Source organism: Leptonychotes weddellii, chromosome 8 (genome assembly GCF_054177405.1).
Source record: "Leptonychotes weddellii isolate Sample4059 chromosome 8, ASM5417740v2, whole genome shotgun sequence".
Lineage (NCBI taxonomy): Eukaryota > Metazoa > Chordata > Mammalia > Carnivora > Phocidae > Leptonychotes > Leptonychotes weddellii.
The window spans coordinates 4,903,052-4,926,903 of NC_138376.1; the positions used below are offsets into that span (position 1 = coordinate 4,903,052).

At 41.1% G+C, this 23,852-nt stretch overlaps 1 protein-coding gene across 1 annotated transcript in view; it reads right to left on the reverse strand.

Moving 5' to 3' along the window:
- Window positions 1-23,550, reverse strand: part of LOC115941038 (uncharacterized) — a 383,272-nt gene extending 359,722 nt beyond the window's left edge. The window contains exons 1-2 of the mRNA XM_081827607.1: window positions 23,177-23,550; window positions 21,384-21,616 (exon numbers count right to left, since the gene is read on the reverse strand). Of these exons, the coding sequence (XP_081683733.1) occupies window positions 21,384-21,461 (78 nt within the window). The 5' untranslated portion in view covers window positions 21,462-21,616; window positions 23,177-23,550. The remainder of the gene's footprint in view (window positions 1-21,383; window positions 21,617-23,176) is intronic.
- Between the last annotated feature and the right edge of the window lie 302 nt (window positions 23,551-23,852).

Consider the following 23,852-nt stretch of genomic DNA (forward strand, 5'->3'; position numbering starts at 1 on the left):
ACCATCCAGTGTATCAGTGTAACATGGAAGATTCCAAATTGCCTAGGGGATAAATTTCAGTGTTGGAAGCAGTGAATGTATACTCAATTACTTTCAAACACTAGCCAATAGCCCACACCCATACTCTCATTTCTTCAAAAGGAGGTGGAGGGGTAAAATCACCATGTTATTCTGGATATTTCCAGAGACGTAACTTTACCAATGTGTTTTGTTAATTAAAAAGATAATTAAGCTATATGCATCCATTACAGATGTATACGTCATGTCTAACCAAATATTAACCAAGATTAATCCAGTGCTCTTGCTACAGAATTCCTATTTCAGGAACACAGACAGTCTAAGCCAGACAAGAACAGCATTACAATGCTGACAGTCATCTTCCAGAAGTCAGGACCTTCCTGAAGGCAATCCCATGCCTGGTGGTGGCTCTTTGATGTGTGCAAGAAACCCTAATAATTAAAGGAGTTTGAGTGCTTTCCTTTCCTGCAGGCAGCGGTAACTACAAAAACTTCAGCATATCATGATACACATAATATTTATAGACTATTCAACATTTGCAAGCCATCTTACTGTGAGTCTCTGGTGCTCAAAAAGGTAGACACCTGACCAACTCTTCCATGATAAAATGTAGAGGAAACAATTCAAATAATAAAAAATATTCCTGGGGTGCCTGGGTGGCTCAGTCAGTTAAGTGTCCAACTCTTGATCTCAGCTCAGGTTTTGATCTCAGGGTTGTGAGTTCAAGCCCCACGTTGGGCTCTGTGCTGGGCGTGGAGCCTACTTAAATATACACACACACATACATATAAAATATCATAAATTATATTTATATACAATATAAATTATATATTTATAATATTATAAAATATAACATATACTATATAATATTTATTACGTAATTATTTTATAATATTATTTATAACTATACCATATATAAGTTATATATATTACTTATATATCATTTCTAAATATATATTTGTGTGCAATATAAATTATATATTTATAATATTATAAAATATATATTATATATAATATACTATAAAACTAATATTAATATATGTATATTATATAATATATGTAATTTACAATATATTATGTAAATATATATCTATATTCCTTATTTTATATATACATATACCTTAAAAGTGAATACACTTTCCCTTGGCTGACCACCTGACTCATAAAGGCAAGAAGGGGCACTGTCCACACAGCAGGGGAAGGCTCTAGCTCAAGCCCTGTAACTTCCCTCTTGGGCAAGTCACTCAGCTTTGGGGGAAAGAACCACTCTCCCTTTCCCCTCTTTCACAGTCCAAGGACCTGTTCCAGAATGAAGCATTTCTGAGAGTGTCAAGCAATGTTAAAAACATCAGCTGAAATGCTTTCACAGGTCATAGACAATAAGAAAATCAGCCCTTGCCTCATTTCAAAAAAAGATATCTGAAATCTGTGTTAAATATATTGTCATCCACACGACTGTCAGGAAGCTCGAACCAAACTTTTAAGAGCAAGTAAATAAAACTTGATTGGCTCAGTAAAGACTGATATCCAGGGCTCTCCACTCACAGTTACTGTTGAGAACGGAAATGTTAACTTAGGATATGAACGAAGTTCCCCTAAGCTAAAAACCTATTCGACAGCATAATCATTTACTATAAAAAAGTGAGTCTGAAATCCAGGAGCAGAAATCAGAAAATGAAAACAGGAAATGCCCTATGGAAAAGTAACTGAGACATAGTCTCTCATTACCCTGAGGGAAATTATCTTATGCCAGGATCCTGGGAACCTATCAGTTGAACAACCTTTCAGATAGTAAATATTCCCTGGGTTTGAAAATACTAGCTAGCCCTGCCTCTTGGCTCTGCTGACCGTGACAGGTTTCTTAGCAAATGTTTAAGAGAGCTCAGCTCCAAGGAGGGAAATCACTCTACTGTGACCCCCCTTATCCATGGGGGTCGGTTCCCAGGCCCCCAGTGGGTGCCTGAACGCGCTGAGAATACGGAACCCTCTAGACACTATGTTTCTTTCTTATATGTACATGCCTACGATAGACTTTAATTTACAAATAGGCATGGTAAGAGATCAACAGTAACTAATAACAGAATAGAATAATTGTAACAATGTACCATAATAAAAGTTATGGGAATGTGGTCTCTCTTTCTCCAAGTATCATCTTGTCCTGTACTCGCCCTTCTTGTGATGATAGGAGATGACCAAATGCCTCTGTGATGAGATGAAGTGAGGTGAGTGATGTGAGGTCAGGCTACTGTTGACCTTCACCCCTTACGACATTACATCAGAAGGAGGATCATCTGCTTCCTGTCCCCGGGGTTGGCTGGGTAATTGAAACTAGGGAGAACCACAGATAAGGAGGAACTACTGTATTCCCAACCACTGTCATTACAAAACTGAAGCAAAGGTTTAAAAAAGCACAATCACTGGGCACCTGGGTGGCTCAGTCAGTTAAACATCCGACTCTTGATTTAGGCTCAGGTCCTGATCTCAAGGTTGTGAGATGGGGTCCAGAGTCGGGGCTCTGCACTGGGTGTGCAGCCTGCCTGAGATTCTCTCTCTTACCCTCTGCCCCTCACCCCCTCTCCCTCCCTCTCTAAAAATAAATAAATTAATTAATTAAATAAATAAAAAGTACAATCATAGGATAAAGAGGTGGTTCACACCCATTAGGTTTCTCTACAAACAAAATAAAGGGAAAACCAGATTTGGGTGTAGATCCAGAAAAACAAATATTTCTCCTTTCAAGCCACCAGCTCCTTTCTTCTTCCCCGCACTCCCTGCTGCCGCCAAATAAACTACCTCTTTTTTCTGAAGCTGGATGTGATATCTATAGCTCGGTAACTGCTTCCTGACTCACAGGAAAACTGCAGGGTGATTATCTTATTTCCACAGGAGGAAAAATAAGCACCCATCTCAGGCACCCCTTCAATACCACAGGGATGAAACGCTTTCTAGAAGTTCTGCAGGGATGGCCCCCTTGCTCCGAGCATTCTACACTGAGAAGGTGCAGTGCAAAACCAGACAGCATTTATTCTCTCTCAGAGAAGAGTTTCCCACATTTCCAGCAAGGTGAGCTGTGTCAAAGAAAAGATCAGAGAAGAGGCCAAATACCCTTGGCCTCATAGCAAAAAGGACCCTCCCATAGATCTCCCTCAAAGAAAATACATTAGATTTGCCACCTTTCACCGATTCAAAAACAAGCCAAAGGCATGGTTTTTACAACCAGTGATTCAGAGAAAAGGCAAACCATTACATTCATAGTGATCTAGACACACCCAGATATTCTAACAGTAAGATTTTAAAGGAAAGCTAACAGTTGTTCTATTTTCTCCATTTCAAGGAATGTCTATTTCAACTAAAGTTATCCATGTCGTGCAACATACAAGGGCTGGCTCACTTGGTAGGGCATGTGACTCTTGATCTCAGGGTTTTAAGTTTGATCCCCATATTGGGTGTAGAGATTACTTAAAAGTAAATTCTTTATGAGTGCCTGGCTGGCTCAGGCATTCGGCTCTCGATCAGGGTCTTGAGATCGAGCCCCGCACTGGGTGTAGAGATTGCTTCAATAAATAAACTTAAAAATATATATTTAAAAAAGAAAATACAAGGCCAGCTTTGTGTATTTTTTCAGTTTACATAAATATGAAGAGCAAAACACGTGTATGTATTTATTAGATTCACTCAATAAAATATCATATTTAGCAAAGGTAGGTTGCTTTTACTAAGACATTTTAGAGCCCTGTTTTTAACCGTGGAGTTAGCAGTTCTTTTCCAAAGTCCAGCTGTGTCCTTAGGAAGGTTTGACACTAACCAAACATTTTTTTTTTTTAATTAAAAATAGAAGAATCTTAACACCAACCTCAAAAATCATACTATTCTCCCTAAGTCTGTCAGGGGTTTGTCAAGTGTTGTTGAAATGATAAATTTTTTCCTTGATAAGTGTTTTTCCACATACAACTGAAGGAGGATCAGAACACTGATTAACTATTGATGAAAGCAGTAGCAAACTGACAACTGATTCCCAAGAGCAGATGCCTGGTGGCCACCCAGCCTTTATCATGAAGATCATCTTACTTAGAATTACAATCAATGACTACATCTAAATAAAGGAACTGAAGTTATGCAAAAATTCTTAGGAAGTGCCAGAGGAAGTGCAATACTCCAGACATATTTACATCATTTAAAAACAGAGGGGGGAAAAAAAAAAAGAAAAAAAAGTATTTGACTAAGCTATGTGAGTTTTGGTAGGATACTAAAAGAAATGTTAGCTAATGTCTCCAAGTAATTTCTTATTATTTGTTTCACCCTTACCCAAAGCAAGGTAAACAAACTATGGCTTAAAACAGTTTCCGATCATAAATTTCATTCACCCCCCAAATTCATAACATCAGAATAGAGCAGAGGGAGAAATAGGCTTTACATAGAATGAACAGTCTAGATACATGTGTAATCAATTCTCCATCATATCACCTTTCCCCACTAGATAATAGATTTTGGCTTGATATGGGTATGTTTAATGGAAATGCGTTAATGGAGTCTCCAAATTCAGTTCAATTCTTCAAGAAACTTAACGAAGGGGCCCTGGAGTTTTCCCAGCTGTAAATGCCAGTCCTGTGCTTTCTACCCAGACCCCTGTACAGAAGGTACCTGGAGCAGCCCACGGGGAACCCATTTAAACAAAGTGTCAATTATGTTATTTTCATCAAATAATCACAGCAAGTCCTTGCCACAGTGGGGAGTTGACTCTGGAAAAAACTACTATGAAAAGATTAGCAAATATAGGGGAGAAATCACCCATGTTTTTCCGGAGTTTTGTGCGCAAAAGAAAAAACTAAGCAAGGATTAATGTGAGTACTCAAGGCCTCGGCCTTAAAACCTTTGCAAACATTATGGCTACACTTGGATGCAAATATTATCCCCATTTTACAAAAGAGAAAACAGAGGTTTAATGAAAGTTAAGTAACTTGCCCCACAAGAGCACAAGGGAAAATCTGAATCTCAGAGCAATGGAAACTTGGCCATGCACCCTAAAACTTAGAGGAAATTGCATCTTTTACAAAATCTCTAAATGATATGGGGTTTTTTGGTTTTGGAGGTTTTTTTTGTTTTTTGTTTTTTTGGTAAATTTTGTTTGGGTTGCACAGCTGATACAACTTTTGTTATCAATTCATTGACAGGAGTATACATGTATCCCACTCAATAGCTTATGAATTCCGAATTTTACATCTAGTTAGCAAGAATAATTACTTAAAATAGGAGCCTCCAGATGGTAAAAACATGCGCTATCCAATATGGTAGCCACTAGCCATATGTGGTTTTTGAGCACTTAAAATGAGGCAAGGCCAAATTGAGATGTACTATTAGTACAAAATATATATAGGATTTTAAAAACCAAAGAATATAAAATATCTCATTAATAACTTATTTTGATTACATGTTGGAATTATATTTTTCATATATTGAGTCAAACAAAATATATTACTAAAAATCATTTCACTTGTTTCTTTTCCTTTTGTAATGTGGCTACTAGAAAATTTTAAATGACATATGTAGGCTCATATTTGTGGCTCACATTATAGTTTTCTTGGGCAGCACTGGATAAACTGTTAAGAATACTCTTCGATGCTCATCTTCACCACATCAGTTACAAGATTCATCTGTGAGCCCAGACACCGAAATTGCTAGTTAAGGCTTTGCTGACCCCAAAACTTGTGGATTTTAATCATTATTCAAACATTATTTCATTTGTCAAATAATTATTTGTTGAGCAACTGCTATGTCCTAGGCAAAAATAATACAATGTATTGTATTGTTTCATACATGGACCTGTCTCTAGGGCATTTCATAAGGAACCTTTCAAACAAGGTCCCAGTTACAATAGTTGATACTTTGGTAATACAGCTGTAACTATTAGTAGTAAAAACTAAATGGCATATTTGAAGTATATTTAAAGTATGGCAAGAGACAGAAATGCCAATAACAATCCAAGGAATTAATTGGACATGTGAGGTGGATTAACTCTTTTTTGTTTGTTTTATTTTATTTCTTTTAAGTAATCACTACACCCAACCTGGGGGCTCGAACTCCCAACTCCAAGATCAAGCATCGCGTGCTCTATTGACTGAGCCAGCCAGCCAGGCGCCCCAGGTGAGTTAATTTAAAGCGATAACTCTCTAATGTCAATTTCAACCTGAATCTGAAGATAAGGTAGTTCTGCAATTCTGCAAATATCAGCTAGACTTTATTACTAAAAACAATGAAGGTGACTAAATCTTGCAAAATCTAGTAGCGTAATCTTATTTCTATGTGGCATCAGGCAATGCTTCAGAAAAATCAATCTCACAGTAAATCTGTAAAGAAACCACTACCGGGGAGCCTGGCTGGCTCAATCAGTGGAGCATGCAACTCTAGATCTCGGGGTGGTGAGTTTGAGCCCCACATTGTGTCTAGAGATTACTTAAAAAAAAAGGAAGGAAGGAAACCACTACGTAGGCTCTTATAGCAGCAAAAACAAAATTGTCAACACGGTAACCACAATGCTGCATGGTTTGCAATTTGCGTTTTCTTTGCCATTAGTTTAAGAATATTTGGTAAAATGTTCTAGCAATTTATTTTAACTCCTATGTGGCTTTACTACATAACTGAGATTCTAGAGGAATGGTTTAGAGAAGACCTTGTCTCCCTACAGGACAAAAACAAAATGCCTATGAGAGATGTCATACTACTGGAAAGGATAATATTCACCACCAGGCCAGTCTACTGAGCTGAGATTCCAGATTTTTTTCTGTAGCTTCCCTATGTGTAAAAACAAACTGTTTGTATTTCCCCAAGAACATGATCTTGCAGTTCCCATTCAGGCAAAGTCCCAGTAAATAAATACACTAGGGTTCTGCCTGAGTAAGAACCAAGCTCGTAAGTTCCGAATTGCATTTCATGGAAGATTTGAGCAGAAGACATTTTGTGTTTGATCTAGAAATCCCAGACCACTGTCATTTCAATATTGTCAGTGCAAAAAGAAGAGAAAGCAAGCACCAAGGTAGTATTTAATTAAGATATCAAACCATTGCCTGGAATGACTCGCTTTTCTTGTTCTGCTAGATGAAGTCTCCTTGGTGGTATTATTAATACTGCAGCATAGCAAAGGAATTGCTACACTAAAAGGTGGTGTAAATCCAACTTCCAGATGCAATAAACTCATAAGAGACTAAGCCTTGGGGGCATTAATTTCTTCTTTTGCAAATCAAATCTTGCTGGTCTCACTTCCCTTCCAATAAAATTTTAAACATGAATCTTCAGGCCCTGAATTGCTTAACCAATGAAGAAGTCCGTCCAGTATTCAAGTGTTTGAGTGTCTGTGAAGGTCAGAACTGTCTGTATGCTGGACGAGGCCAAGTACCGAGGAGAGACGACATCGCCCTGCCCTCAGAGTTTGTAACCCCTATTCATGTCCTAGGGCTGCTTTTACAAATCATCACAAACTCCATGGCTTGAAAACAACAGAAGTTCGTTCTCTCATGATCTGGAGGTCAGATATCCAAGATCAAGGTGTCGACAGTGCCGTGCTCCCTTTGAAGACCCAGGAGGAGAATCCATCCCTTGTGTCTTCTGGCTTGTGGTGGCTGTTGGCATTCCTCAGCATGGGGCCACATCACCCCAATCTCTGCCACCACCTTCACACCACCTTCTGCTCTGCTCTGCTCTGGAGGAGACAATCTCTTTCTGCCTGTCTCCAATAAGGACACCTATGATTGGATTTAGGGCCACTCGGATAACCCAGGAAAATCTCCCCATGTCAAGATCCTTAACTTAATTGCACTTGCAAAGACCATTTTCCTTACAAGGTAACATTAACAGTTTCCAGATATTGGGATCCCATCTCTTGCAGGGGATTGGGAGGTGGGGGAGAGCATTATCCAGCCAAAGCTACCCAGCCTCTGTGGAATCAAACTGAAATGCCTGAAAACCTAAGCGTAAGTAGGGGTAAAACTGTGGGGCATCAAAAAAGTTTCTGCCCTGAGTTCAGGGAATGTGGTGCATGTTGCCTCACTCAGCTACTAGGATGGTTCTCCTGGGCCTGGATGAGGCTGCTTCTCTTCTCTCAGATGTTCTCAAATGATCCTACGAACTTCGGAAGGGCCACACTCGGACCACAGTCCTTATCATTCTAGATGTTCTTAATGGTATCCTACTTATATCCTCTTTATTTTACTGTACACCTTCACATTTTTGTTCTACTCCATTATGATCTCACATAGTCTTTTTGTTTCTGTTTTTGTTGTCGTTGTGTCTTGGGGTCAGTCTTTTCTAAGCAACTACCTTTTTATATGACCTGAGAGACACAGAAACCCTGCCCCAAATTATTCCACGACAGGACACATCACCGTGCCTAAAATTCCTCACATTTCTCCTCTGGACTAAAGCAAGTATTATTTTGTTGTGGTTTACACATTAAACTGTGAAGTTACTGAGTTTTCATAAAACATACTTCAGTCATTATTTCCAAAATGTATGTTTGTCAAAAGATTAATTCTGTGGAGTTTTGTTAATGAATATTTTGTGAGTTTTAAAAAAACAAAAACAAACAAAATTAAAAAAAAAAAAACAGAGAAAATCACAATTCCATAGAAAGTTAGGTTCAAGAAGTTACTTTTTTTAAAAAAAGCAAAATTTGAACCACCAGACATATCAGGGCATTTAGTGAGGGACATACACCTAGTGTGTAGAGTTCCCCAAATGTCTTTTATACACACACCTCTCTTCCTCTTAAGGAAGGAAGGTGGCAGGAACCATGTCCAGCTTTGCTGAACTTTGTGTCCCCAGCATCTAGTCCAGTCCTGACCCATAATAGGTATTCAGTGATAATTAAATGAGGGGCTGCAAGGTGGGCGCTTGGTTCATGGATGGATGGAGTAACATCTTGAGACCCTCAGCTGCTCTAGATGAACAAGAAAAAGGAAAGAGGACAAAAGGAAGGATGGATACAGCAAAGGGAGAGAAGGCGATTGAGAGGATGGGAACTGTAAATAGTAGCAATCACATTTCCCCTACATGATAACTTTGCTCAAGGCCAGTTCTGCTAGTGAGCTGATGCTAGAGAATATTTACAGATCCCTTATCATACATGCTTGTTGAGGAGGACTGCATGTTTTTGTCTCCCCCCAAATTCATTCAAATTGACATCCTAATCTCCAACGCAATGGTATCTGAAGATAAGACCCTTGGGAGGTCATTGGGTTTGAATGAGGTCATGAGGATGGGGTCCCCATGATGGCATTGGTGCCCTTATAAGGGGATAAAGAGACTGGAGCTCTCCCTCCCCGCCACATGAGGATACAGCAAGAAGGGAGTGATCCACACACCAGGAAGAGGACCCTCACCAGACACTGAACTTGCCTATCCCTTGATGTTGGACTTCCCAGCCTTCAGAACTGAGAGAAATAAATGTCTGTTGTTTAAGCCACCTTGTCAGCACTGTTTTGTTGTAACAGCTCAAGCTGACTAAGACGGGCATCATGGCACAGTGTCTGCATTCAGACACACGTGGGGCCAACCCCCAGCTCTACCATTAACAACTTCCATTTCCTCACTTGTAAAAAGTGGATAACAATGCCTACTTTATGGGGTTGTTGACAGGTTTAAAGATCATTTCCCTGAAGACCAGCAGACAGGAATCTCTGAAGATTTCCTTTAACTATATACTTTTACATCCCAAGAGCTTCGCAAAGTACTTTAGATAAGCATATGACTTGAAAATATGACTTAATTGATGTATTAATCTCTATCATTAGTAGTTTCTTTCCTCTCTCCCTCCTTCCTCTTCTTTCCTTTCATCCTCCTTTCCTTTCATCCTGGGAAAAATGTAGTCACATAGTTTAAAATGCAAAAGATACAAAAGAGTATACTGTGAAAATTTTCCCTCCTTCCACTGGACCATGCATCCAGTTCCCCCACTCGGAAACATCCAATCAGCTAGCAACAGCGTTTCAGTCAACAACCTCTTGTAAATTAAGCTCAGAATTAAAAATTCCTAGGCACCTGAGTGGTTCAGTTAGTTAAATGTCCAACTCTTTATTTTGGCTCAGGTCACGATCTCACGGTTGTGAGATCCAGCCCCGCGTTGGGCTCTGCGCTGGGTGTGGAGCCTGCTTGAGATTCTCTCTCTCCCTCTGCCCCTCCCCTCCCACTCGTGCACTGACTCTCTCTCTAAAAAAGAAAAACAATTAAATATTGCTCATTCTGGGTTTAAGCAACTCAAAACACTACGATACATTTGATAAACATGGTACTCAGCCCAACTTCATTCTCTTTAGATGATTGAGAGGCTTTGTATTTCACCGAACTTCAGGCATGTCAGCATCTTAATAACATGTTCTTTATTCATGGCTCTGTCCCCTATTCTGGGCTATCCGCTTTGGATACCCTGCCCTAGAGAGTAAAGGGCAGACAGGATAACACCAAATGGAGAATTCTGATTTGGGAAATATATTGTACGACTTTTTTTTTTTTTTTAGCAACATGTCCAAGATAATTCCATAAAAACAGGAGGTAGAACCTGAGCCAGGACCCACTGAAACTGACCAGCTCTAAGGACTGAGATATAAAGATGAGAACCAAGGACAAGCAATAATAGCAGGGAAGGACCAAGCCCTATTAAGGCCGGTAACAAAACCACCAGGAACACCAAAGACCAGGATATGCAAAGATCAACCATTTGAATCTGTACATGAAGTGCCTGAATTTGCATCACTAAGTTGATCAGTAGGTAAATACTGACAAACTGATGCAGAGCCCAGACATCAGAAACATGCACGGGGAACACGAGATGCCCGACACTATAGACCCCTTTCCTGAGTGCCTGGGTTGACTCCTACATTCCAAAGGTGCTCTAATAAGCCAGCACTCATCAAAACCATCCCTGGCTTTGGAATTCTGAGGTCACACCACAGAGCAATTACGTGACATTGTGGTGCGAGCTAGGTAGACAGAATGAGGGGTGCAGAGACAGGGTCACCACACAGATCCAGAGAGCCAAGAACTGCCCATGTTCGGGTGCTCTCAAGTTTTTAGACAATTTCTTTCTTCTACATCTTATTGTATCCCAATGAGAGGAGATGAAAGGGTTCTCAGTTTTTCACTCCAATAGCCTCGTTCACTTCCTGGGATTCATTTTTCCAACCTAAAAAGGAGCTGTGAGGATGTAGGTCCAGTCCTAAATGAGTCTCAGAGACACAAAATAAAAGCCACAAAAAGTATAGGTAATGGACCTGCTGATGTGCAGCGTTGAGGGAGGTTCAAGTTCACTTCTTCTTTCCAAGGCAGTCTGGAAAAGCAGGGGCTCAGGTAGCCTACCAAACCCACACCAGCGGAAGGCCACGTTCAAGCAGGGTATACCCATACCCAGGAAAAAGGAAGCAAAGCATGTGTAGCTAGGCCTCGTTGTGCTCCAGGCTTTTAGAGAAGACATCCTATTCCCCCTAATGGAGTGGTAATATCCAGGGAACCAGTAAGACCCAATCCTGGGACGGGGAAGGAGGGCATGGAGCAGGTCACAGGGGCCCCATGGAAAAGGACAAGAAGTCTCCCGAGAGGCTCATCAAAATCCAGAGCAGATGCTCACCAAAGTGGATAGCCCAGAATAGGGGACAGAACCATGAATAAAGAGCATGTTAATGCACTGAATCCCCTTGGATACATATGTAGGTGGAGGTGGAGATGGGGATGGGGGGAGAGGAACAAAGAGAGGGAAAGGGGGAGACCTAAGTTCAGGGGGACAAAGCAAAGTGAAGCCATAGGGAGCTCATCTATGTGTTTTTGATTCAGTTACTCTAAGCCTGCCCAAAGTGCTTCCCTCTTCCTTGGACATCTGACTTGAAGAAGAAATGAGATGAACAGATGATCCAAAAACTGTTTGGGTTTTTTGTGGGGTTTTTCGGGGTTTTTTGTTTGTTTGTTTTGGGGGGGACTTTTTTGCTACAGAATGGGGATTCTAGGAATATTGTTATGTATCATCTCTGGGACATTCATGACCAATAATGACACCATCCCATTAAAATCTAATAAATAAAACTCTCGAATGCTACTACTTTCACCAACATGCCAGCTTCTCAGCTACAGCTTGTAGAACAATCTTTCGGGAATTTAAAAGCACCATCAGAGCAGACCATCCTCCCTTTAAGCCTGATTAAATGTCTGGGTCTGAAAATATATTCACAGTATTTGCAGAATAAATCACGTCAGGGGCACCTGTGTGGCTCAGTTGGTTGAGCATCCAACTCTTGATTTTGACTCAGGTCATGATCTCAGGGTCGTGGGATCGAGCCCAATGTCGGCTTGGTAGTAGGCATGGAGCCTGCTTAAGATTCTCTTTCTCCCTCTCCCTCTGCCCCTCCTCCCCTCTCTCCCTCCCTCTCCTCTTAAGAAAAAAAAAAAAAAAAAGAGTAAATCATGTCAATGTGAAACCAGAAAAATTATCTGGGGATCTCTCCAGGGGATATTCTTTCTTCTCCTTGTTTACACTGCTGATCTCTAATTAATTTACATTCACCTTGTTCTATTTACTAGTTTGGTTATTGAGGCTAGATACTTCTCTGAGCCCCAACTTCTTCACCTGTAAAATGAGAATGTTACTAACACCTACTCCATGGGATTCGAGAGACAATCAAATATAAGGATGTATAAGATAACTGGGGTGCCTGGCCGGCTCAGTTGGTAGAACATGTGACTCTTGATCTCGGGGTTGTGAGTTCGAGCCCCATGTTGCTGTACAGATTATTCAAATAAATAAATAAATCTTTTTTTTTTTTAAGAGGATAAATAGGGGCGCCTGGGTGGCTCAGTCTTAAGCGTCTGCCTTCGGCTCAGGTCATGATCCAGGGTCCTGGGATCGAGCCCCGCATCGGGCTCCCTGCTCCGTGGGAAACCTGCTTCTCCCTCTCCCACTCCCCCTGCTTGTGTTCCCTCTCTCACTGTGTCTCTCTGTGTCAAATAAATAAATAAAAATCTTAAAAAAAAAAAAAGAGGATAGATAAAATACTGCTGCACAAACATCCCAGGTTTCCGTAATGGTTATTCCTCCTCTGAGAAATAGCACACTAAACTATACACTTTAAGATGTATACTTCATACCCACTAAGACCAATAATTAAGAAACTTACATTTCTCTTCCTGGCTTTCTCCGTCTCTAGAATCAATTACCCAGAATGAGAGAGCTACTGGGATTGTTTGGATTCTTGTTAAGTAGAGACTGTATGATTCAACATGTTAGTACTAAGACCACAGTTACAAAATTCTAGGGGTCACAGTTTGTACTGGGACCTACTTTAAAGATTTGAAGAGAAAAAACAAAAAATAATTTTAAAGGAAATAGCATCACAGAAATCAATGTCAAACGTAATTTATCTACAGCTTTGCCGAAGTCATCTGAATTATTGATTGATGCATTCAAACTAGCAAAATTTTTGCTTTTCAGATTTTCAGGGACTTGCGCACATGAATCACTTGACATTCCATCATTCCACTGAAATAACCGTGAGGCCCGCGTGCTGTGGATGTTGACACAGAGGGCAGCATCAATACCCTACACAGATCGTGGGTTTACCTATCCTGATTGCATGCTAAGACTCACAACAGAAAACAGATTTTAAAGGAACTAATAAAAGAATAATGCAGACTTCGAAAATACCATCTTGGGTTTTGTTTTGTTTTGTTTTGTTTTTTCCATCCTAGCTCGGTTGCTGCCAAGTTGTCCAACACTGAACACAGTCTAAATATCTTTCTATATCTTAAGCCAAGGATTGGGGAGGCTGTTAACTTACACTTAACCAAGATTATAAAAAACTGTTACTGAAATGCCAAAAAAAATTACATGGTACTTCATAGGAAAGGAATGCAGGGGCTTAGCAACAGCCCACAGAATCACTCACCAAGACTGTGCCTGCTTTGTGATTCGTTCGGACAGGTTAATTTTCAGAAATTCTTACTGTGATAGGCAGAGATTAACCTGAATTGCCATAGAATGTATTATTTCTGTTTGAGTCTGTGGCTACCTTTTCAATCGTAATTGTCATATCAACACAGCACTTGGCTCTGCTTTGTATGTTTATACCAATAATACGTCTTTAGCCTGGCACATGGACATATGGCTGAGTCTCACGGTCACCTACACACAAGCCGTCCCCCAACAGTTCTGTTCTGACATTGGGTGCAGACGTATGTCATGAGTCTCTTTCCGAGGCCTGGGTGTTCCTGGATCAGCCCACGCCTCTCAGAATAATCCCAGGCCCCTTTTCAGTGACTAGTTTTTGTCATGGGCTTCTGTCGGTGCCCTGGGAAATCGTCTCAACTTCTTCGGAAGTTTCCCTCATTCCTAAAAGATATAAAAGTCCAGGATGTGGAGAAACTGGAACTCTAATACCTTGCTGGTTAACCCTCAAACCTGTCAAATGATACCCCTTATTTTGTAAGTCAGTTTGGCAGTTCCCTAAAAAGTTGGATATAAATTTGCCATACACTACAGCAAGTCAAGTCCCACCTATCCACCCAAGAGAAATGAAAATGTGTGTCCATGAAAACCTTATGCATAAACGTACACAGCAGCATCATTTGTGATAGCTAAGAAGCTGAAACCACCCACGTGTCCATCACCTGGTGAGCAGAAAAACAAATGTGGAATATCCATGCAATGGAACAGTACTCAGCGATAAAAAGGAACAGGCTACTGATGCAGGCAACAATATGGACAGACCTCAAAAACTTTATGGTAAGCAAGGGGCGCCTGGGTGGCTCAGTCGTTTAAGCATCCGACTCTTGGTTTCAGCTCAGGTCATGACCTTGGGGTCCTGGGACCGAGCCCTGCATCAGGCTCTGTGCTCAGCAGAGGGGAGCCTGCTTGAGGAATCTCTCTCCCTCTCCCTCTGCCCCTCCCCCAGCTCTCGCTCTCTCTAAAATAAGGAGGTAAATAAATCTAAAAACAAAAACTTTATGGTAAGCAAAAGAAGCCAAACAAAAAGACTACTAATTGTGTAATTCCATTTAAGTATGCAATGTCCAGAAAAGGCAAATCTATAGAGACAGCAAGTACATTAAAAGGTTGCCTGAGACCAGTGGGTGGGAAGAGAAATTGACTGCAAATGGGCACAGAGGGTATTTCAGGCATGATATAAAGTTCTAAAAATGGTGTGTCTGTGTGTGTGTGTGTGTGTGTGTGTACATATATCTTAGGTTCCCAAATGGGGACATGATGCTTAACACTATAACAGCTCAGAACCAAAAGGAAAAAGTCAGCTAACCAGAAAACATAGTATTTTTTTTTTAAGATTTTATTTATTTGACAGAGAGAGACACAGTGAGAGAGGGAACACAAGCAGGGGGGTGGGAGAGGGAGAAGCAGGCTTACCGTGGAGCAGGGAGCCCGACGCGGGGCTCGATCCCAGGACCCTGGGATCACGACCTGAGCCGAAGGCAGACGCTTAATGACTGAGCCACCCAGGCGCCCCCAGAAAACATAGTATTGCTGAGCTGCAAAATTAGCTAAATTAGCCAGTCCTGCAATAGCCCTACTCCAAATTTCTTTAATGTAAAACCAAAAAGTAAAATAAAATAAAAACCCTTACTTTTTAGGGGCACCGGGGTGGCTCAGTCGGTTAGGCGGCTGCCTTCGGCTCGGGTTATGGTCTCGGGGTCCTGGGATCGAGTCCCATATCAGGCTCCCTGCTCAGTGGGGAGCCTGCTTCTCCCTCTCCCCCTGCTCATGAGCTCTCTCTCTCTCTCTCACTCACTCACTCTTTCTCTCAAATAAATAAAATCTTTAAAAAAATTTAAAAAAAAAAAAACCCTTACTTTTTAACCCACTTTTGGTTAAGTATTTTCTTACTTGAAGCCAAAAGCGTCCTGATTGATATAGACTAGAGTCACCCAATCCTCTTCAGTAGTGTAAGATTCACAGAGATATTTCATTTTGAAGGATGAATACCATTTTGAAAATATACATGCTGTACACTGAATGCTTGTATCCCCGCTCCCACCAAAAAAATTCCTATGTTGAAACCTAATGCCCAATGTGGTGATATTTGGAGATGCAGCCTGTGGACGGTGATTAGGTCATGTGAGCGGCACTCTCATGAATGGGATTAGTGTTCTTAGAGAAGAGATCCCAGGGAGACCCTTTGCCCCTTCCACCATGTGAGGGCACTGCAAAAATATAGCCATCTATGAACCAGGAAGCCAGCCCTCCCCAGACACTGAATCTGCTGGTGCCTTTAACTTGGGCTCCTCAGCCTCCAGGACTGCCAGAAATAAGTCTCTGTTGTCCGTAAGCCACCCAGTCTGTGGGACTTGGTTATAGCAGCCAGAAGAGACTAAGACAGTGCATTGGTGGTGATGTACATATGTTCAGGCATTTCTAACTAGGTTGTGTAGAACTACCTTGCATGGCATGAGGCACATTTAAGATGGCACCGAGGGGTGCCTGGCTGGCTCGGCGGGTAGGATGTGCGGCTCTTGATCTCAGGGTCGTGAGTTCAAGCCCCCACTGGGTATAGAGATTACTTAAATAAATAAACTTTAAAAAAACAAGATGGTACCTAAGAGTGTTTTATTTAAAACCATATTTCAATTCAAGCTTGAACAAGCCCTTGCTATATCACTCCACCCTACCTCCCATCCACTCTCCTTCATGTCAGGGTGAATCAAACAGCGAAAGCATCCCAAATGCATTCCAGTTGTCATCCCTCCGTGTTTTTGCACATCCTATTTCCCAAGCCTCGAATGTTCTTCCCCTTTGCCCAGATGTGAAAATGCTATGCATCTTTTAAATCCCAACTGGAGAAAGTCTTCTCTGACCCCAAAAGATAATCACTTCCTCTCTGATTTAATTCAATACTTGGTACCTACTGCTATTACCACCTCTGTCAAGAGTATAGTGGACTTTGTTTTATTATTACTATCTCCCCTACTGTGAATGGCAAAGGGTTTGCAGTTAAAAGATAGCTCTATCATGTATTTGGGTGAATTTGGACAAATCACTTTACTCTCGAGTCTCGATGTTTTCTTCTGTACTAGAAACATAGACATTACCTTCCCATCTCCCTCAGGCTGCTATGAGACTTCACTAAGATGACCTATGTGAAAGCATTTTATCAACTATAAAGTACTGACAAATTCTAGTTGGAACAGAGGAGATGTTTTAAGTTATGTAATGGACCACACAAATAGGGAAAAAGATGTGCCCTCTCACCATTTACCAAAACTGCTCTTAGCCAAGACTACCAACGAGCAATGACCTCCCAAATGCCAAACCCAAAGCCCTATTCTCAACTGTCACCTTGCTCAATCTGTTGGCAGCACTTGAAACAGATGATCTTGCCTTTCTGCTGGAGACCCTTTCTTCACTGGGCTTCCACCTCGATGGTAGCCCCTCCTCACTCTCCTTTACTTGACCTTCCCTTCTTCTCCACTTCTAAATCTGGAGGCCTCAGTAACTAGACCTCTTTTCTTCCTATATTTACTCTCCTGGTGATCTCATCCAGTAATGTGGCTTTAAATGGCATTTCATGCCTTCCAACTCACAAATTTGCTTGTTGAGATTCCTTCCCTGAAAACCAGACTTGTGTATCAAACTGCCTAGATGCTCAAAACATGTCTCCATGGGTCCAAACTAAGCTCCTGGTCTCCCTGACCCCAAGCCCACACTTCATTTCAGTTCATGGACGTTTGGTCCATTCATGTGCTCAAGTCAAAAATCTCAGAATCATACTTGACTCCTCTCTTTCTCTCATGCCTCCTATCCAATCCACCAGACAATCCTCCAACCAAAATATCTTCAGAATTCGACCTCTTCTCACCACACCTGCATGCTACTTGTACCAAGCGGACATCACCTCTTAAAACCTGAAAAAGCTTCCTAAATAGTCTGTCTCCCTGTTTCTACCCTTTGCCCCACCTTGGGTCTCCACTCACTCGAGTCATTCTGCTGCAACATTAGTTATAGCAGGTCAATCATTGTTTAAAACCCCTCCGTGGTATCTCATCCCTGGCCATGAAAAATCCAAAGTCCTCACAATGGCCTGTAAGAATCATGTGATCTGCCCACCATATTCCTATTTCCTCTCTGACCTCATCTACACCACCATTCAGCTGCTTATGCCCTCCTCGCTTTTGTTGATTAACCAGGCACTTGTCATGCCACTGCCCAAATGTTCCTCTACCCACCATCACACAGCTCATTCCTTCACTTCCTTCAAATCATTCCTCAAAGGTCACCTTCGCCATGAGGTCATCCTCGGCCAATCAACTGAAAGTAGCAACCTCCCCTCCCCCACTCCCTATCTCTCTTTTGTGGTTTAGTTTTCTCAACAACAGTCACCACCTTTTAACATCTGTCTTATTGTCATTGCGAAAAGGTCCAAGAGTGCAGGATTTGTATTTCTTGTATCCTCGAGGCTCAGAACAATGCCTGGCACATAGAAGGGACTAAATAAATATTACTTAAAAGAATGAATGAGTTAAGAATGGGTGGCCAAAGTAGGTTTCATAGGTTCATGATAGATATATTTTTAAACACTGTATCTTCAACAATGAGCAGAAATACCATCAAAGTTCTTAGAAATGGCTGGCATTTAAAAATCAGCCAATGTGAGGCCATAAAGAAGAAACCAAAGTAAATTTGGGAGCACCTAATATACCTAAAGAAACTCATAGCAAATAAATACGTAGAAACAGTACTCAAAACACAACAAAATATGCAGGCAATCACCCCTAGACTTATTATAAAGTTCAAAGCTAAATAAATGCTTTACTTATAAGATGCTTAGTATGTATTGTATTCATCATTTTTAGAAGGCAGAGCTGACTATTTAGATTTTCTTACTAAGCAAGTTTATTGTGAATACCTTGGTATATTGCTCTGGTTTCAATAATTGGAACTAGTCCACATCAACGGTTTCAAATAACCAAGACTATAAAGTTTGATACTTCTTGTAAAGTTATTATGTATATTTGGCTATAATTTAAGAATTAACATTGTATAGAAAATGTAAAGGAATTTATCATTTTAAACTCTGTTTAAAGTTTTCCAAGTCACTAAGGGTAAATGGATATAATCTTCCTCAAACTAAATCATCACTCAGAAAAAGCAGTATGTCTTGCTAAATCTCAGATCTAGAAAATGAAAATCCAGGACTTTAAACTTTATTGTACATGATATGCTATTCTTCTAAATGTTGTTTATACTAACTTTTTTATTTAAGTAAGGACCATTCTATAAAAACTAATATCAGAAAATGGGCTAGAGTTCTTAATGTCCTCGTCAAGAAACCACTGGACCATCACTTTATATTATAGCTGAAAAGTGAATGAACAACAATATTAAAACTATATCTAAGTCTACTCATCACGGTTAGCATTGAAAATAGAGAATTTGAGTAAATCAATTCTAGAAACTTGCTATTATCTCAATTTACAGAAAGTTGTGTGAGGAAATGGAAGGACCACATACTCCCAAGTTGAAGCCATAACCTTCAGCAATATGCTTACACATGTAAGACTTATAAAGGAAAGTTTGTTGAAGTGGATTAATCCACACTTAACTGGATAAAAGAAGTGAATAGAACATATTTTTAGAGGAACAAAGATTTGAATATGTAAAAACTTCTATCCAACTGGACTGAATATTTCAGTGACTATTTTTGGTTAATGTGGCTTGAAACTTGTACGGCAGTCAACAAAGAAAGTTGGAAGTAATAAGACATCACTAATTCATTGTGAAAGTAATAATAGTACCTCTTACTATATGTTTATAGATCTTTATCCCTATATTAAGTTTTTTTCTTACACATACACATTTTAAAAATATATTCCCCACAATGACCCCATTGGATAAGTATTATGATCCCCACTTACAAGTGAGAAAACTGATACCCAAGGAAATCAATATGCCTAGGCTCGGATTCAAACTCAGGTTTCATTCCAAGCCCATGTCTGAGCCCCACTCTGGGTGGCCATTAGAACAAATCCAAACACACTCAGTTCAGACATTTGTAGGTAAAACACCTTCTGGGAAATAACACTGCACTCTCTACCCCCCAAAAAATATTCCAGTGGGTAACTTTTGTTGAAAACACATGAGGAAATCTGGCATTTCCATACAGTACACTTTCCTGAAAGTATACTTTACAAAAAATTTAAAACATATTTCCTGAATACTCCCTGAGCTAAGCATTCATATGAAATAACTATTATTAATATATATGAAGTTTTCCAAGTCACTAAGTCTATTGTTCAACAATTTAAAAACAAACTTCACAAGAGAGGATGCACCTTAAATACAAGAGCAATCAACAAATGACAAAATCTTAAAGTCAAAAGTTTCTTAAAATTTCTTCAGCCTAAACTTCATTTTATGGACAATAAAGTCCAAGAAGGTTAAGTAGCTTGCCCAAGTTTATACAACTGGAAAGGAGCAAATCACAATATTTTTTTTGACCTACAGCAGGATAAAAATATTTCCAATTCCCAATCATCATCTTTGACCAGACCTTAACATTTCCCAAAACCATACTATACCAATGATATTCTCCATCTGTAGGATTTTAAACCACCTTGAACTTGAATCATTTTTGAGGATGAAATCCGACAACTTAAATCATTTCAAATCAACCTATTTTAAACAAAGGAAACTCTCACTTTCCATGGCAAACAACTGCTAGACAAGTAAAGTAAATGCTGTATCAAAATACTTTTATATTACCGGCAGTATTTATGTGAACTTTTAACTGCTTCCTCACAGAAATCAATAAAAATGAATTGTAAGGACTTAAAAGAGGGACTATAAGACTCTTAATGAACACTATAAAAACTTGATGTATACTATAAAAATTAAATAAATTTACAGCCTCTCTTGTTATACATAGTCAAGTTTTCCTTCTGATAGAACTGGTTGTACTTTATAGTGGCCCCCATTATTAGGAATTCATTTATTTCTGGCCACTTTTGGATTTTGTTTACCAAAATGCAATATCAAAAGTAAAAAAAAAAATTAATGCAAACTACAAAAGTTCTGCAAATATATAAACATCCACTGCCAGATTTAAAAACAAAATGAATCAGAAATAAAATAAGACATGTGCTCATTGGACCCATCATTGTTATATAACTTTCCTTAGTGACTTTATAACCCACATTCATTATGTGCACTAATGTTGAGGGACCTAGTGTAAAATTAGTAAAGTTTCATCAGAAGTACGCAAATCATCATTCCATATGAAAATGAACTTACAAAAACCGGTTCAAAACAAGGAAACCCAACGTCATAAATCATTTTCATCAGGCAACAGCCCCAAAACGAATGCTTACAGGGTATTGAAAAAGAAACGTACCTTCACTGAGGTAGAGAATTCCCAGTAACCAAACTGTAGTAATCCACATAAGGAAGGCATCATCAAAAATCCCAACATCCTAATGTTTAAGTAATTCCAAATGAAGAAGTTTGAAAACTTTCCATCCAGGAAGGACTTGATGCTGTATTGGTACTTCCATAATGTTCATTGATAGGAAGATCCAGTAAGAACAATGCATGATGCTTTCTAGATGCTGATAATAATAATTGCACCTATACAATTGAAATTAATTACCGTTAGCTTCCAAGTCATTCTACACACTCAGTTTCTTTAAAAAAAAAAAAAACCAGTAACCATAGCCATAATAGATTTCATATACATAGTTCTGGCACTTGAATCATTTCTAGCTGCAAGTCTTAAATCATGGGTACTCTATACGATACTATACAAAATCATAACTTTAAGAAGTTAAAATAGACTGTTTGGGTGTTTCCCCCAGTAAGCAGCAGCATATTCAGTCTGCTACTTCATTTATCATGTCCAAATGAAAAGGCGGGTGACTAAGTCCAAGAGGGTGAGGAAAGCCTCTAGCTCAGGGGTGGGGACAGGAGAGGAAAGTGGAGAAGGTGATAAATTACCTTGGTATTTGGAAGGATCCCATAAAACATACCTGAAGATAATGACCTAAATTTGCATTGTTGAATGCGAGAAGCCACTCCTAATATTTGAGCACATGATAACAGCTAGAGCCAACTACATTTGCCCACTTTCCACAAACTCCCAACTTTGTCCCTAAATGTCTATTCACCAAGTGATGGGACAGATAAACAACTTTTGTGGGAAAGTGGGAAAGCACCGAGAGAAATTTCATGGTAAGTGGACATGTTTACTAGTTGTGGAGGGGTCCAGCTTGAGCAAGAACCAACCTAGAAAGACTGCAAAGTGAAGCTACTTGGGGGAGCAGTTTCGGGAGGTTCCCTTTGCCTATAAATAAGGAGGGAATCGGGCAGCCTCGCCACCCCGCAGAAGCAGCCAGGGCCATCCCCCTTTTGGGCGGGCGTGGCAGATAGAAACAAAAGGTTAAAACACAAAAGGCGGGGCGGACCGCTGGGTCTGAGGAGCTCCTGGGGCTCTCGATCCCCTTTCTATTCAAACACAATGACATGGGGGGTGGCGGGGAGGAGGGGGTTCCGTGAGAGAGGTGGTAGTGGACCTCGAGGATTGCATAGGCTATTCTGGGTGGGTCGCGAAACTGGAAGGGGCGGTCAGGATGGCCGACTCCTAACTAGTGGTCCAGGCCCCATCCCTCCATCCCTGCATCTCTGACAGTCGGAAACCTGTGGCTTCCTCCACCCTACCCCAGCCCCAAAGAAAACTTTCTGAACTCTTACCTGTTTGCTCTAAGGCCCCTTGACCACAAACTCAACAGTCCACTCCCCTGCAACCCAAACCTCTTCTGCGTTCTATTGTTGCTGCTTTGCTATTGTGCGTTGGTTCCGCAGAGCGCTCCGCAGACAATTAACTTATAAAACCCCCACCTCCGTACCTCTTTCTTTCCCATGATCAAAGTCGGGGCGGGGTGGGGGTGAGACCGGCCTTGTCCCCATCCATTTCAGCAAGTTCTCTCCAGTATGGGCGCAGCTGGGAGAAAGCGAGGCAATGCCCCCCTGAGATACCCGTGCCCCCATCTCCCCCAGCTCCTCCTGTAATAAGGCACTTGAGAGAAATGCCTTGTCTGGCTGTTGCCTAATAAAAACCAACAAATAAAACAATCTGTGCAAGTTCGTTAAAGAACAAAAGAGAAGGAAACAGGGAAAGGAGGTACAACTTACCAGCCAAACTTCACCACCGGACTACGCCTCCGTCCTCCGAAGGGCGGGGAGTCGGGAGCATTCAGGGGGAGAGAGGTAAACAAGACAACAATTTCCACTCACCTCTTCCCCCACCTCGTCGCACTTTTAAGGGCCATTTCCCTCGCTGCCGTCTGCGAGGTGCTCGGACACTTTCGTGTGGCCTGACAGCGGAGAAAGTCGCGGCGGCAAAGTTGCCAGAGGGAGATACCCGGGCGTCCGGGGGAGAGGGGAGGAGAGAGTTCATCAGAGTTCCCCCTTTTGTTCCAAGTCCCGGAGCAGACAAAGAGGCGGCGAGCGGCGGCAGGTTTCTCCCTCTCACCCCTTCTTCCTCTCTCCCTCCCCTCCCCTCCCCGCCCCCTCCCTCTCCCCGCATCTCCCGCCCGGCTCGGGAACCTCCGAGGCGGCCCGGGCGGCTCAGTTCCCAGTTCCACGCAACTCTGCCCCGACCCTCTCCTCCCGCGACCTCGCTCGAAACTTTCCCCAGGAGATGCCCGTCCTGGTCCCCTCCCGCCCACCACCCTTTTATCCCCCGCCTCCCCAACGCGCACGAGTCTCCGGGGGGGGGGAATCTCCAAAATCATTGTTTCCGGGAGATGCACCTCTTTGTTTGCACTTTCCCTGCCAATCAATGTGAACAGTCCACTTTGGCATCGAG